The sequence below is a fragment of the Erythrolamprus reginae genome, chromosome 2 (assembly GCF_031021105.1).
Source record: "Erythrolamprus reginae isolate rEryReg1 chromosome 2, rEryReg1.hap1, whole genome shotgun sequence".
NCBI lineage: Eukaryota > Metazoa > Chordata > Lepidosauria > Squamata > Dipsadidae > Erythrolamprus > Erythrolamprus reginae.
The window spans coordinates 85594374-85608411 of NC_091951.1; the positions used below are offsets into that span (position 1 = coordinate 85594374).

Here is a 14038-nt window from a genome sequence, read left to right on the forward strand (position 1 = left end):
GAAACATTGTTTCATTTTACAAACTTTTCACCTTAAGAACCTCGTCCCGGAACCAATTAAGTTTGTAAGACAAGGTATCACTGTACGTGAGTGATCTCTGAGATTAATCAAATTTTACATCATCATATTTTTATCACACCTTTACCACATTGGTCACCATATAAAGACTGAATCATTAATAGAAACTGGAACAGGTCACTTTAACATGTTCCTGAATTAATATAGAAGTATTAGTTTGGACTGAGATTTTTTATTGTAAACATATATTTTTTTAAAAAAATAATCCTAAAATGTATGAAAGTACATTCAGTAATTTACAGTAGTTATATTTGTGAACTGCCCAAGTTTCTGCATCAGTGAGTTGGGTAGCATAAAATTTTAATAAATAAAATAAACTGATTTAGGACAGCATGTAACTTCATTCAGACTTTTATCATATAGTGCTAAGTTTAGGACTTGTATGGGCTATGAAATAGATCTTACAGCAACCATAATTCTAAAATGGAAGTTTTCTAAGGAAACATGCCTTTCAAACATGCCTGTTTGAAAGAAACCCATCTTGACAAATACTTTAACAAGGTTGTGCAAATCCTTTGAAAGAGATGCTTTGTAACATGTGATTATGCCTAAAAAGCACGATTCCTAGATTCATAAAGGCAGCTATATCTTTTTCCAAGCTCACATGCCTTCTTCTTCCCTTTACCTATTACTTTGGCTCCCAGAAAAAGAAATATCTGCTTTAATTATCTGAAGGAGAAATTTTCATTGTACAAGCTGTCATGTGAAATAAAGCACTTATTTGAAAGGCTTTGTACATTTGTAAGTAGAAATGTGGTGATGAATATGAAACTGTCCTTGTTTAAAAAAAATAGAAAACACATTACACAGAATAATATGGAATAGCTTATTATTATGGAAAGTAACATTTGAGTGACATATTTTTATTTTAAACAAATATTATTAACTGGGTAATGATTAATTATATTACCATATTTATATAATATTTTGTTTTATTTTACCTTAAAATAATAAAGGCTGTTGCATAACGTCTCAGATCTTAGGATGTTACACTTTTTTATATTGAGACTCAGACTCAATGGAACTTAGAATCTTACACTTTTTTCTGTTGAAAGTTTTCTTCTGTTTCATTCAACTAGCATATATTCACTCTGCATCAGTTACATTCTCGTGGAATTCGCTCTGACTTTTTTTTAAAAGTAATAAATAGAATGCTTCCTTCTTATCCCTTTGAGCTTGACTTTCTATATTTTGTTAACTACTATATATAGAATCAGATATTATACATCCATCTTTACATTATTGTTTGGCTGCCAGACAATAACCATCGCAATGCCAGAATTATCATAAATTGCCCTCATCCCCTTTTATTCTAAGTCTTTGTTCATGTTTAATAAGGCAGGACTTCTTAAAACAGAAAGTATCTTTTCCCTTGAGGGCAAAACAAGAAATATCGATCATTTCTATCTGAACAAGACTTTGGGGCTTATGTTTATTTCCATGCTATTTCCACAGTTGGCACATCCCAAAATCTAATATTTAATCTGATCTTTTTTTTCTCATTTCAGTTTAAATTTAGAGCCACTCTGAGTCATTGAGAGTTGGATGGCATGCAAGTTGAACAAATTATCATTATTATGACATAATGTTACCTTTCATATAAAGTAAAATAACCATAGAGGTGTCCTGGAATCTGTGTTTTTCCAAGGGTGAATGGGTTCCTATATGTTTTGAATGGGCACTCAATAAACATTCATATGAAGTATCTGATCTGAGCACCCATCTTTAAAAATCATTGTAAATCCATATAAATGTATAAGCATTGCACAATGAACAAAAAATATTGAACATAGCATTGAATTATTTTTGTATGTAATATTAAATTTAATTTCCTTTGCCATGATTATATGAAATCTATTTCACATAATTGTCATGTAATAGTAGCAAATCTTTAAGTCAAAATGCAGTCACCATACTTGAAGTCCTTGAGTATGACTAAAAACATTTAAATAGATTTTTAAAAATACATTATTTTTTAATTTTTAAATCCTATCCAGTATGGCCATTTTATATAAACATTTCACAGGATAACACACACATAGGCAAACAATTTGTATAATTATGAATATACACTGCTCAAAAAAAGAAAGGGAACACTTAAACAACACAATATAACTCCAAGTAAATCAAAATTCTGTGAAATCAAACTGTCCACTTAGAAATTGACCATCAATTTCACATGCCGTTGTGCACATTCAGCTTTGTACAGAACAAAGTATTCAATGAGAATATTTCATTCATTTGGATCTAGGATGTGTTATTTGATTGTTCCCTTTATTTTTTTTGAGCAGTATATATTAATATGCTTATAGATCTCCACAAAAAATACATATCAAACACATTTATAATGAAACTAGTGGCTTTAACTTCTATTTTTTCCATTATAAATCATGAGCTATGTTCAGACTTGGTCATCTTTAAAGCAGGTATCATTGAAATTCATGAAACATAAAATTATTGATGATTAAATTAAATTACCATTGCTTCCAGTAGGCTTACACTAAGTCTGGATTCAGCCACATTAAAATAGAAATTTCTTCATCGACTTCCAGGCAGTATAAATTACATTCTTATCTGAGCACGAAGCTCACCGAAAAATTACTTTTGAGTCAGTGTCGTAGAGTTTAATTTTAACTGTGTAGTTCTATAACAATTCCTGGGCTATCACAACATGCAAAATTAATCTGCAGGCTGCCAGAAAAAAAGTCCTGCAATGCATTAGGGAAAGTGGCTATTGATTCCCCAGGTCTTGTCTTGGTCTCTAATCTATGGTATTGCATGTCCTGGGCAGGCAAGCGTGGGCGTCGCAGCAGTGCAGGATCGCTAGACAGCAATATGGAAGTAAGTAGGAAGTTACTGATGTCTAGCTGGATGTGATGTGCATTTCAAACCTTTATTTTATATACATATTTTGCTTTTTTCCTTCTAACATACAACCTGCCTGCCTCAAATAAAATGCATGCCAAGGCTTTATAGTTTTAGCCTTTAAAAACCAACACTACTTCTGGTCTGTTTAGATCATGCATCATTTTTTATTTCAGCTGCTGTTCTCCCCTTCTGTTCCTGCAAGCATGACTAAATGAATACGATGTGCCCTTTTGCCACTGTCACTCTGGTCCCTGTGTAAAGGCCCAATGAGTCTTTGTTACACAGTGCACTTATTGTGCTGTTTGTTATTTAACGCAAAGTATTGAATTCATGCTTAGTCATTCACATTGCTTACTTCTAATTAAATTGTGAAATGTATGCAGTCGTGACATCATGGAATTGCATAGATAGGGCATGGGAAAAGAAAACGTATCAAATAAGTGAATTCAATGTGGATTTCATGAGATTTCATTCATCTTCAAACCATTTATATACTGTTCATGTGTTTGAATTTAGCCTATAGATGTGTGTGTGTGTGTTATGTATGTATGTATGTATGTATGTATGTATGTATGTATGTATGTATGTTAGAACTGAATAGAGTGCAGTCCACATATAGCACACAAAGCATCGGCAGTTAATTATCTGTAAAAAAAACAAACCCAAAGCATCCAGAGACTAACAAGAAAGTTGGATAGCTAAAATATAAATAGTTAAAAATACTAGCAGCACATCAGCCTGCAAAGAGAGAAGCAATCCATTTGCAAGAAAATATTTATTTTGTACATTACAAAGAGGAACAGACTATTTTAATTATAATTCTATTGAAAATTTTATCATGAAATCTGACTACTAATAGTGTGTAACTGCCTTCAGGTTAATTCAATATAACTGTATATATTTTTGTCCTTCAAGAGAAAAATAAATAACATGACTATAATTTTAGTAGGGTAAAGAATGTAAAGCAAAATCAAAGATTTTGTGGTAACTGATTACTTTTTATCATTTAATAATTTCAGGGTTCTTTATTTTAAGAAAGCCACCAGTATCTGTTAATGGATCATACTTAGTATTTCCCACTTGCAACTTGAAAATAGAAATTGGCAGAAAAAGATTTCTTCTGCAATTCATAAAGCTATTTCTCCATATGAACTTTTAAAGAAAACATGATGGTCACTGTGAATTTTTTCTTTTACACATATTTTAAAGATTTTTTTTTTAATTTTTATTTTCTATTAATTTCTTTTTAGGGGTCCATCATTAGCAGTCCTCATATGCGCCGAAGAGCTACATCAACCCGAGAGTGTCCATCTCGCCCTCACCAGACTATGCCTAATTCTTCCTCACTACTAGGTTCCTTATTTGGTAGTAAGCGAGGAAAGCCTTCCCAAGGCCATTTAGCATCTGGCCCACTACCACCACCACCGCAGCACCCTCCCATAATGTCACACCCACAGCACACTCAACATCCTCCTGCCATGCACCACCCGGGTCCAGCTGAAGGGCAGACCCAGGCACAAGTGCACAGCCATCATTCTCAGTACTGCCATATGCAGAACCCACCTCCTTATCACCATCACCATCACTATCATCCGCCCCAGCACATCCAGCATCCGCACCAGTACCATCATGGGCCACATTCGCAGCATGTAGCTCATGCCCAGCATTCGTACCTACCACATTCCCACACCCCGTATTCTCACGCTCCCCATCCTCCCTTGCCTCCTCCTCATTTGGCACATTCTTCCCATGCTTCCCATCACCATGCACAGCCAGTAGCCCCTTCTACTTCAACCAGCACGAAGCCCAAGCATAGTGGCATCAGCACAATAGTCTAGAAGCCAGCCAGCCACCTAGCCACAGCTGTAGCTCTAGGCCTAGCTGTAAAGGCACTTACAGGAAACAGAAGCAGCCTATAATTCTGGTTATTTTTAAATTTTATTTTAAAAGATCCGAACCAGAAGCAACTTAATTGACTCCTTTGCCTTAAGGATTCAATGGATCAATTTATATTAACCTCACAGTGCTGGTCTTACGGTTTGGTGGTGACCTTTTCCCTCCTTTTTCTCTAGTAGCCTTGAAAATATGCTGCTTGCTGAAAACGTTACGCTACCTTTTTTCATCCGCATGACCATTTTTAACAAGTAACTTACTCAAAATAAAAGAAAAACTATGAAATAAAATTAATGTGGCATTCTTGCTCTTTAATTTACAATGGGCAAAAAAAGTAGACCTCATTTGGTTGATGAAAATACGTAAGTAAACTCTATGTAATATAAATATATAAATATAGACATATAGATATATATATAGATATATAGATATATATATACACAGACAAAAACAGACAGACAGACACTGTATAGCTAACATTTATGCTTAGAAAAAGCTTTTTCAGTCCACAAAGCTAGCAATATATACTTTTCCATAATTTTCCTGACTGATAAAGGGCAGTAAAATAGATGAGTAGCAAATGGAAGTGTAGACCAAAAAACTAAAGAACAAATTCCAGACATTTCAGTACTCATTGAAAGTTCTCTGGATTTGAGAAAATAAAATCTTTAAGCAATCTTTGCAAAAATGTGCCAAATAACATAGCATATAACTTGCAATCAAATATGCTTTGTACTCTATTAGTATAATAATATACTTATTCAGTATTATAACTGCTCTGCTATTTCAGGTAAGCAAACTAGTTAAGATGCAGTAACTATACAGTAGCAACACGAGACAACCTTTACTATAGGTTTTCTCTACATTTTGGTTCCTCCAGTTCTTAGACACTTTAAAGGCTGTGATAACTGTGAACTTACAGAGTTTACATTTCTTTTGTATTTGTGTATGTTTTAATAAATACACATGAAGATTTACATAGAAGGTATTTACATACACTGCATGAACATTCATCTCAGACCCTGAAATAACCAACATCCATTCTTTTCGGCCACATTACCTCTTTACCATTTAATACTCAGTTTTTATCAGTGAAAACTTCAGACTTTTTTTCCACATGAAAGCAATCAGAAACTTGAAAGTTTATTTTAGTATTGAGTATAGATTTTTATAACTGTAATTCCATGTAGCCATGTGCTGGCAGCAGGTTTTTCTCGCCATTTTTCTCATCACATTTGTTAGTTTTATCCAGCACTCAGCAGGCTGAGTCTATGCTCGAACTGTCATAGTCCAGTTAGTCCAAGACATCTTGTAAAATCCAACTGTGCTGTTGTTGCTTATGTGTTGTACTGAGTCATTTGCAAGACCATATATTTCTTTGTAAACCTAAATCCTATTTAAAAAAAAAATACAAATCATACATGGAACATACTTTGTAGTTTCAGCATTTTGAGCCACCTCAATCACGACTTTACATCTAAAAGGCAAGAAACAAAAGGAACCGCAGAGCTGCACCAGCAGAATTCTGAATGTTGACTTAAAAGAAGAGGAAAACTGTTCCTGTGAATGATGGGTAAAGCCAAACAGAAACTGTATTGCTTCTGAAAGAAGTCATAAAGTATGAAACAACTTTCCTATACTGGTGATTTCTGATCTCCAGTTTTCTTCCCTCATTTTCTAATACATGGATTATATGGAGTACCAGCAAAAATAAGCTCAGTAGTTTTGTTAACTTTCATTCACCAGAAACAACCACTTAAAGAGAGTCTGATGTTTAAATTTGAAAATAATTTCTAACACAACATAAAACACCTTTTCCTGTCCTTGGTTTTCCCTCCATCTAATTTAACTTCATAGGAAATTTTAATAAAACATTATCATCCAAACTGTCCTAGATTGTGCAGATTACCTAAGAGGGAATATCACAACCCAAGGATCTGTTCACATACAAATTTGGGTTTTCTTGTAAGGAATAATACAACTGTATGCATGTCATCTAATGTTAGTAGTATTGAGGCTACACTCTCCATAACGTATATTTGCAAAGTATTTCAGTGTTACTGTTGATATTAGTTGAAGTAAAGTGTTAACATATTAAAATATGTAAGCTTTTCTTCAAACCTTTGTACCAATAGTAGAGTTGAATTGTAACTTATAAGTTGTTCCAGAAAAGATAAGATAGGACATTTTTTTCTTTTATGTTGCTCATTGTATAATTTGCATATATCAAACTCAAAGCAATGGGCTGGATAGTCATTATTTTACATTTCAAGCATTAATATCTATTATCTATTTCATATTTTTAAAATGCTATCAACTTTTATACTCATTGTTTTGATATTCCAGGAAAATCAAACATTTTAGGTTTATAGATTCATATGCATTTAGTTAGATACAAGTTTTATCTTTTATAATTATACAGAAAAAGTAATCATCACAAATTTTGATGATTAATAAACATAACAAACAATCAATAAATCCATTCAATTAATACGTTATTGCATAAAAATCCAGTGTTATTCCCATTTAGACAAAACATCCAAAGAAGATAATTGCATTTAATTTTAAAAGTAAAAAAAGAAAAATACTTCTTCACGTTTTGGAAAATGAAAGTAATCATTGTTACGATTTATATGCTACTGAAGAAAAGAGATTTAATTTTTTAAAAGATATTGGAAAGTTTTGATTATGTTTTCCTTATCGACTAAAAAGCAGTATAAAGCACTACTGAACCACAACTTTTTCTCTCAATGAAAACTGTATGAAAAATGGACCTTGTAAAAATATCTTTTCTGGGACAACCATCAATTATTTCTTTTAATTAAGAATGAAATGTAAATCAATGTAAAGAAAACCAAAGTTATCCTATTATAATGTAAATGTCTTGTATTGCTAAAAGTCTTACAGCATAACTTGTAGGATGATTTTCCCATCAAGCACTGCATGCAGCTGAAACCTCGTTTCTTGATTTTAAAATGAACTGAGAAGCAGTCAGCAACTACTAAACAATGACACTTTACATGTTGACTTGCTGTTTCATATACAGCTGTGCATTTTCTGCAATTGAGCATGCGTTTCGCTGTTTCCATTGTAAGATATCATCACACCTTGCCTGCAAAAAAGTGTGTACATAGTTCAAAGAAAAAAATGACCAATCATAAGATACAATTTTGAAGGAGAGAAAAAGGGAGTGGAAACAGGACCAAGTAGGAAGAATAATTAATTCTCTAAACTGTATATAGTGTGTAAATTAGTATTAATATAAGTCTGCAGTCACTTTTCAGGTTACACACAGTACCTGTCTCTGCTAGGAACTAAATCCCAGCTTTGAATAGTATTAAACTGTTAGAATTAGACTGAATGCAGACTGTTAAAAGACTTCAAGAAACATCATGCTCATGAGACGCTTCTGTAAAGGGAGATTCAAGAGATTTTGTAATTGTTGGGAAAGAAGGAGTGCTTTCATTTTAATATGCATTTGTTTGTAAGTAGTATCAAACTTTATTGTTGTTAAACTATAACTGTGATTATGTGGGAAATCAAATAAATCACTTTGAACTCACCCAGCTTCTGAACATATATTTTTTCATATTAATTGAATAAAATTATTTATGCCACTTTAATTCTTGGACATCTCATTTTGCATTGTTTTAAGAAGAGGAATTACATTCAAAATAAGGAAAGAAGAATTATTTGCATTCATACATTTCGGATAATGGATTCAGTAATGTATGTAATATTTTTGGTTATCATCCTGCAGTCTCACTATAAATCCTCTGCTTCAACTCAACTGCTGTTTCCTTATAATCATAAGGAATATTAGTGTTTGTTATTATTAATGATATAAGGAACCATAAGCTTGATTTCAGCTGCTCAAGAGCTAGCTAGTTGAACTAATGAATGGAATTGAAAAATATTTGCCAGATTTGAAAAATCAGCAAATGATTCAAAGTGCAATATGTGAAGCAGCAGAAGAAATAGATACACTCCACTCATGCCCAATCACATAAATGAACTATAAATGACACAACATAGTTGCCAAAATGATTCAATGTTGCAAAGGTGCTTTTTCAGGAGGCAACTGGACTTTGATGGTATTGGGGATTTTTTGAAGATGTTTTGTTTCTCATCCAAGAAACTTCTTCAGCTCTGGCAAGATAGTGGGGAATGGAATTATCTTCCCTTTTTATCTACATCTCCAAATAATTTCCCTTTCCTTCCTGTGCACAAAATAATACTGTAAGACTTACACTACTAGCTGGATAGCTGTGCTTCACTACAAAACTATGATCAGGTTTGAGACATTGACACTTAAAGTTTGAAAATTTATGTAGCATGTGTTAACTCCTTAGGATCCGAACGTGTTAATATAAGGCAACTGGCAGTTGGAACAGAGTTCTTTTCAGGTGGGGAGTAGTAGTAGAATGTCTAAACTCCCAGCTCGCAGGCTAGATGAGTCATATGCTGCCCACCCCCACGCTCAGTTTAGCGAAGGTGTAGCATCAGGACATGTTAATATAATACTGGAGAAGAAATAAAATGATCTGATGAACATATCAAAAAAATCTTTCTTAGCAAACACCTAAAAGCCAAGAGGAACATACCTGCCAAATTTCAAATTTGTAAGCTTTATAGTTCTGGAAATTTTGTGATGAGTAAGTGATATTTTATATATATAAGTGGCTTTTTTATATACAGATTATTTCTTCAAGCTATTACAAAGCACATATCTTAAGGGAGGATAGATACAAACAATACAAGTGGGGACAATCACTGACTCAAGGTATTGTTAAGAAAAAAACTGGAAATCAAATATGTTTTGCTTGGGCAGCATATTTATTAAAACAGCAATATTTAATCCAGTATCTGAGTAACTATAGCATGTTTTGCATCTTATGAACTCAATAAAGAAATTGTGTTGCATTCACGTTAGAGGCTTTTCATTAAAAAAAATCTGGATTTCAATTTATATTCACTACTAAACTGGTGTTCCATTGCACTTCATTGGAGAGAATTGGGAAAGAAACAATGCAGCTGCGAGAGCAATCATGGGCTTCCCTAAATATGCCCATGTCACACCAACACTCCGCAGTCTGCATTGGTTGCCGATCAGTTTCCGGTCACAATTCAAAGTGTTGGTTATGACCTATAAAGCCCTTCATGGCACCGGACCAGATTACCTCAGGGACCGCCTTCTGCCGCACGAATCCCAGCGACCAGTTAGGTCCCACAGAGTGGGCCTTCTCCGGGTCCTGTCAACTAAACAATGCCACTTGGCGGGACCCAGGGGAAGAGCCTTCTCTGTGGTGGCCCCGACCCTCTGGAACCAACTCCCCCCAGAGATCAGAATTGCCCCCACCCTCCTTGCCTTTCGTAAGCTACTTAAAACCCACCTCTGCCGCCAGGCATGGGGGAATTAAGACTTTTTCTCCCCCTAGGCCGTTACAACAACTGTATATATGGTATGCTTGTATGTATGTTTGGTTTTTATATATTAAGGGGTTTTAATTTGCTTTTAGTATTGGATTTTATTGAACATTGTTTATGATTGTTGTTAGCCGCCCCGAGTTTTCAGAGAGGGGCGGCATATAAATCCAATAAAACTTGAAACTAGGTAAGTTAGAAAATAGTCTCTAGAAAAGGCATAAGTTCTAAAGAAAGGGAGAACAGTCTATGAACTTGAATATTTTCTCCTCTACTTGTGTTTTGCTTCCATTTTGAAAGGTGTTTCTAAACAATTGCAGAATTTACTGTGAAAAGGGGGTTATTTTTATAGCAATTCTTTATTAACTGCTAAAAATGAATACATAGAAACATAGAAGTCTGACGGCAGAAAAAGACCTCATGGTCCATCTAGTCTGCCCTTATACTATTTTCTATATTTTATCTTAGGATGGATATATGTTTATCCCAGGCATGTTTAATTTCAGTTACTGTGGATTTATCTACCACGTCTGCTGGAAGTTTGTTCCAAGGATCTACTACTCTTTCAGTAAAATAATATTTTCTCACGTTGCTTTTGATCTTTCCCCCAACTAACTTCAGATTGTGTCCATATTTTTCAGAGAATAAGACACCTTAGTTTTGGGAGAAAAAAACAAGGAGAAAAAATCTGCCTCTGCCTCCCAGTAAACAGCACAGATAATATATACTAGTGATGGTGAACCTATGGCACGGGTGCCACAAGTGGCACTCAGAGCCATATCTGTTGGCACGCGAGCCATTGCCCTAGCTCAGCTCCAACATGCATGTGTGTGCCGGCCAGATGATTTTTGGCTCAAACAGGCCCTGGGAGGGTGTTTTTGGCTTCCAGAGAGCTTCTGGGAGGATGCGGAAGGGCGTTTTTTCCCTCCTCAGGCTCCAGGGAAGCCTTTGGAGCCTAGGGAAGGTGAAACACGAGCCTACTGGGCCCATCAGAAGTTAGGAAACAAGCTGTTTCCAACCTCCAGAGGGCCCCCAGGAGGCAGGGGAAGCTGTTTTCGCCCTCCCCAGGCATTGAATTGTGAGTGTGGGCATTCACGCATGTGCGATAGTACATGTCTACATTCTTTCGGCACCCGAGGGAAAAAAGGTTCGCCATCCCTGATATATATACTGTTTGTTGTCTATTTCTGTGCATGTGTTCCTGACCCATAAACATAGCAAAGAATTGAAGAAATGTACATTTTGGCAGTATATTAATGGCAGAAAATTTTCTTAATTGTAGTCACACTAACTCCTCCCAATTATTTAAATAGATCTACTCCAAACATGACTAAATCAGGATTTAATTCAGCTCCCTTATCTTAATACTAAACAGGACACTGTTACATTTCAGACCATACTAGTACAGATGCTGTTAAAATTGAAGTACTGTATACATGTTTCTCTGCTATTTAAAAGAGGGTACAATGGCACTAGGCTTTTTCAGATCAAGTATTTATTCTAAAAATCTGCTTCATTTTGTTAAGATGTTTAAAACAATGATAAAACAGTCTTTAAAAAATAAGTAATAATTTGAACCTTCTATAGGCATTTATAGTTATTGACTTACCTCCTTGCATCCAGTTTTAGCAGTCAAACAAAATTCTGCCTCTCCTTGCAAGTAATTTGCCTCCTTGCAGCTTTAGTTTCAGTTTCAATAGGTGGCCTGCCTGCAACTTCAATCAGCTGAAGGTCAGGAAGCTGATAATGAGTTACTTGGCTTAACATACTCTTCTCTGCTGCAAGGAGGTAAATTGCTGGGAGGTAGAGGCCAAAGGGTGAGGGTGGCTGGATGAGTCAGGGTGGTGCAGTGGTTAGAGTGCAGCACTGTGAATTACTTCAGCTAACTGCTAGCTCTAATTCAGCAGTTCAAATCTCACCACCATCTCAAGGTTGACTTAGCCTTCCATCCTTCCAAGGTGGGTAAAATGAAGACCCGAATTATTGGGGGCAATATGCTGATTCTATAAAGCACTTAGAAAGGGCTGTAAAAGCACGATGCAGCGGTATATAAGTCTAAATGCTATGCTAAATGCTATACATTCGGTGTATAAGACGCACCAAGTTTTCACTTACTGGGAGGCAAATTGCAGGGAGGTAGAATTTTTTCCCCTTGTTTTCCTCCCCCAAAACTAAGGTACATCTTATACTCTGGTGCATCTTATATTCTAAAATATACAGTATGCGTTTTTGCAAATACTTTGCAAATAAATGAATAAATTTGCATTCTTGTTCTGTTTCAAAATTATAACAAATATGAGATTTTTAGTTTGGTTATCAAATACAGTGATCCCCCGGGTATCGCGATCCCGATCATTGCGAACGGCTATATGGCGATTTTTCAACCCGGAAGTCAAAACACCATCTGCGCATGCGCGCCCTTTTTTCTATGGCCACGCATGCGTAGATGGCGCCGGGCAGATCAGCTGCTGGGCGGCTTCCCTGGGTCTTCCCCCTCTTGCTGGCGGGAGGGCGAGCGGCGGGCATCAGCGAGGAGTTTCCCCACCGCTTCTGTGTTTGTTTGTTTGTTTGTTTGTTTGTTTGTTTGTTATTTTACTATTAGGAAATACAACACACAAAATAACACAAAACGAACCACTAAAAACATAAAACAAAATGGCACAAGAAAGGTTATCAGATGTTAATGCAAATACAGAACATCATGATCCCCAGTTCCGGGGAGGGAAAGGACATGAAAAAATGTAATAAAAAAAATAAAACATTTATAATGCAATATACTGATTCCATAAACCGTGTAGAAAAGGCTGTAAAGCAACAGACAAGGCCAGACAAGGAATAATGGATGGAAACAGATCAAGGAGAGATTCAAACCTAAAAATAAAGAGCTTTCTGGCAATGAGAACAATTAACCAGTGGAACAGCTTGCCTGCAGAGGTTGTGGGAGCTTCATCACTTGAGACTTTCAAGAGATTGGACTGCCACCTGTCAGAAATGATGTAGAGCAGTGGTTCTCAACCTGGGGGTCAGGACCCCTTTGATGGTTGAACGACTGTTTCACAGGGGCCGCCTAAGACCATGGGAAAAGACAAATTCCCCATGGTGTTAGGAACCAAATCTTCTATTCTGGTGCCTTGGAACATATTTTTACAATCTGACCAATCCGGTATTTACAGTGGGGGTGTCCCTCTCACCTTCCTGCCATTCAGATTAAAGCTCTGTTGGGAGAATTGGCGCTAGACTTATGGTTGGGGTCACCATAACATGAGGAACTGTATTAAGGGGTCACGGCATTAGAAAGGTTGAGAACCATTGTAGAGTCCCCTACTTGAGTGGTAGGAGGGAGGGTTGGACTATGTGTCCTATAGCAGTGTTTCCCAACCTTGGGCACTTGAAGATATCCGGACTTCAACTCCCAGAATTCCCCAGCCAGCATTCGCTGGCTGGGGAATTCTGGGAGTTGAAGTCCGGATATCTTCAAATACCCAAGGTTGGGAAACACTGCCCTATAGGGTCCCTTCCAATTCCGTTAATATGATCTGCTAATATGCAGCAGATTCTTAACAGCTAAAATGAGATGGAGCCGAGAAGCCTCCAAAAGGTTTTTCAGCAAACGTCAAAATCAACCGCTGCAGATCCGAAACCCAGGTTTCATTTCCACGCAAGCCCAGTTCTCTTCCCAATCGGGTGCCCTTTCGCACATTAGCCCTAGACGTCTGAACTTGGCGCGCGCTTCCCACCGCCTCTTCCCACGTGGGTGCGGGCTCGGCAACGTGGG

The 14038-nt window shown here is 36.2% G+C and overlaps 1 protein-coding gene across 5 annotated transcripts in view; it reads left to right on the forward strand.

Moving 5' to 3' along the window:
• Window positions 1-8401, forward strand: part of IQSEC1 (IQ motif and Sec7 domain ArfGEF 1) — a 319130-nt gene extending 310729 nt beyond the window's left edge. For 3 of the 5 annotated variants that reach the window (XM_070738547.1, XM_070738548.1, XM_070738549.1), the window contains 2 exons: window positions 2870-2919; window positions 4197-8401. In XM_070738547.1, coding sequence (XP_070594648.1) covers window positions 2870-2919; window positions 4197-4784 — 638 coding nt within the window. In that variant the 3' untranslated portion in view covers window positions 4785-8401. The remainder of the gene's footprint in view (window positions 1-2869; window positions 2920-4196) is intronic. The other 2 variants (XM_070738550.1, XM_070738551.1) reach the window with 1 other exon arrangement.
• Window positions 8402-14038: the final 5637 nt, after the last annotated feature.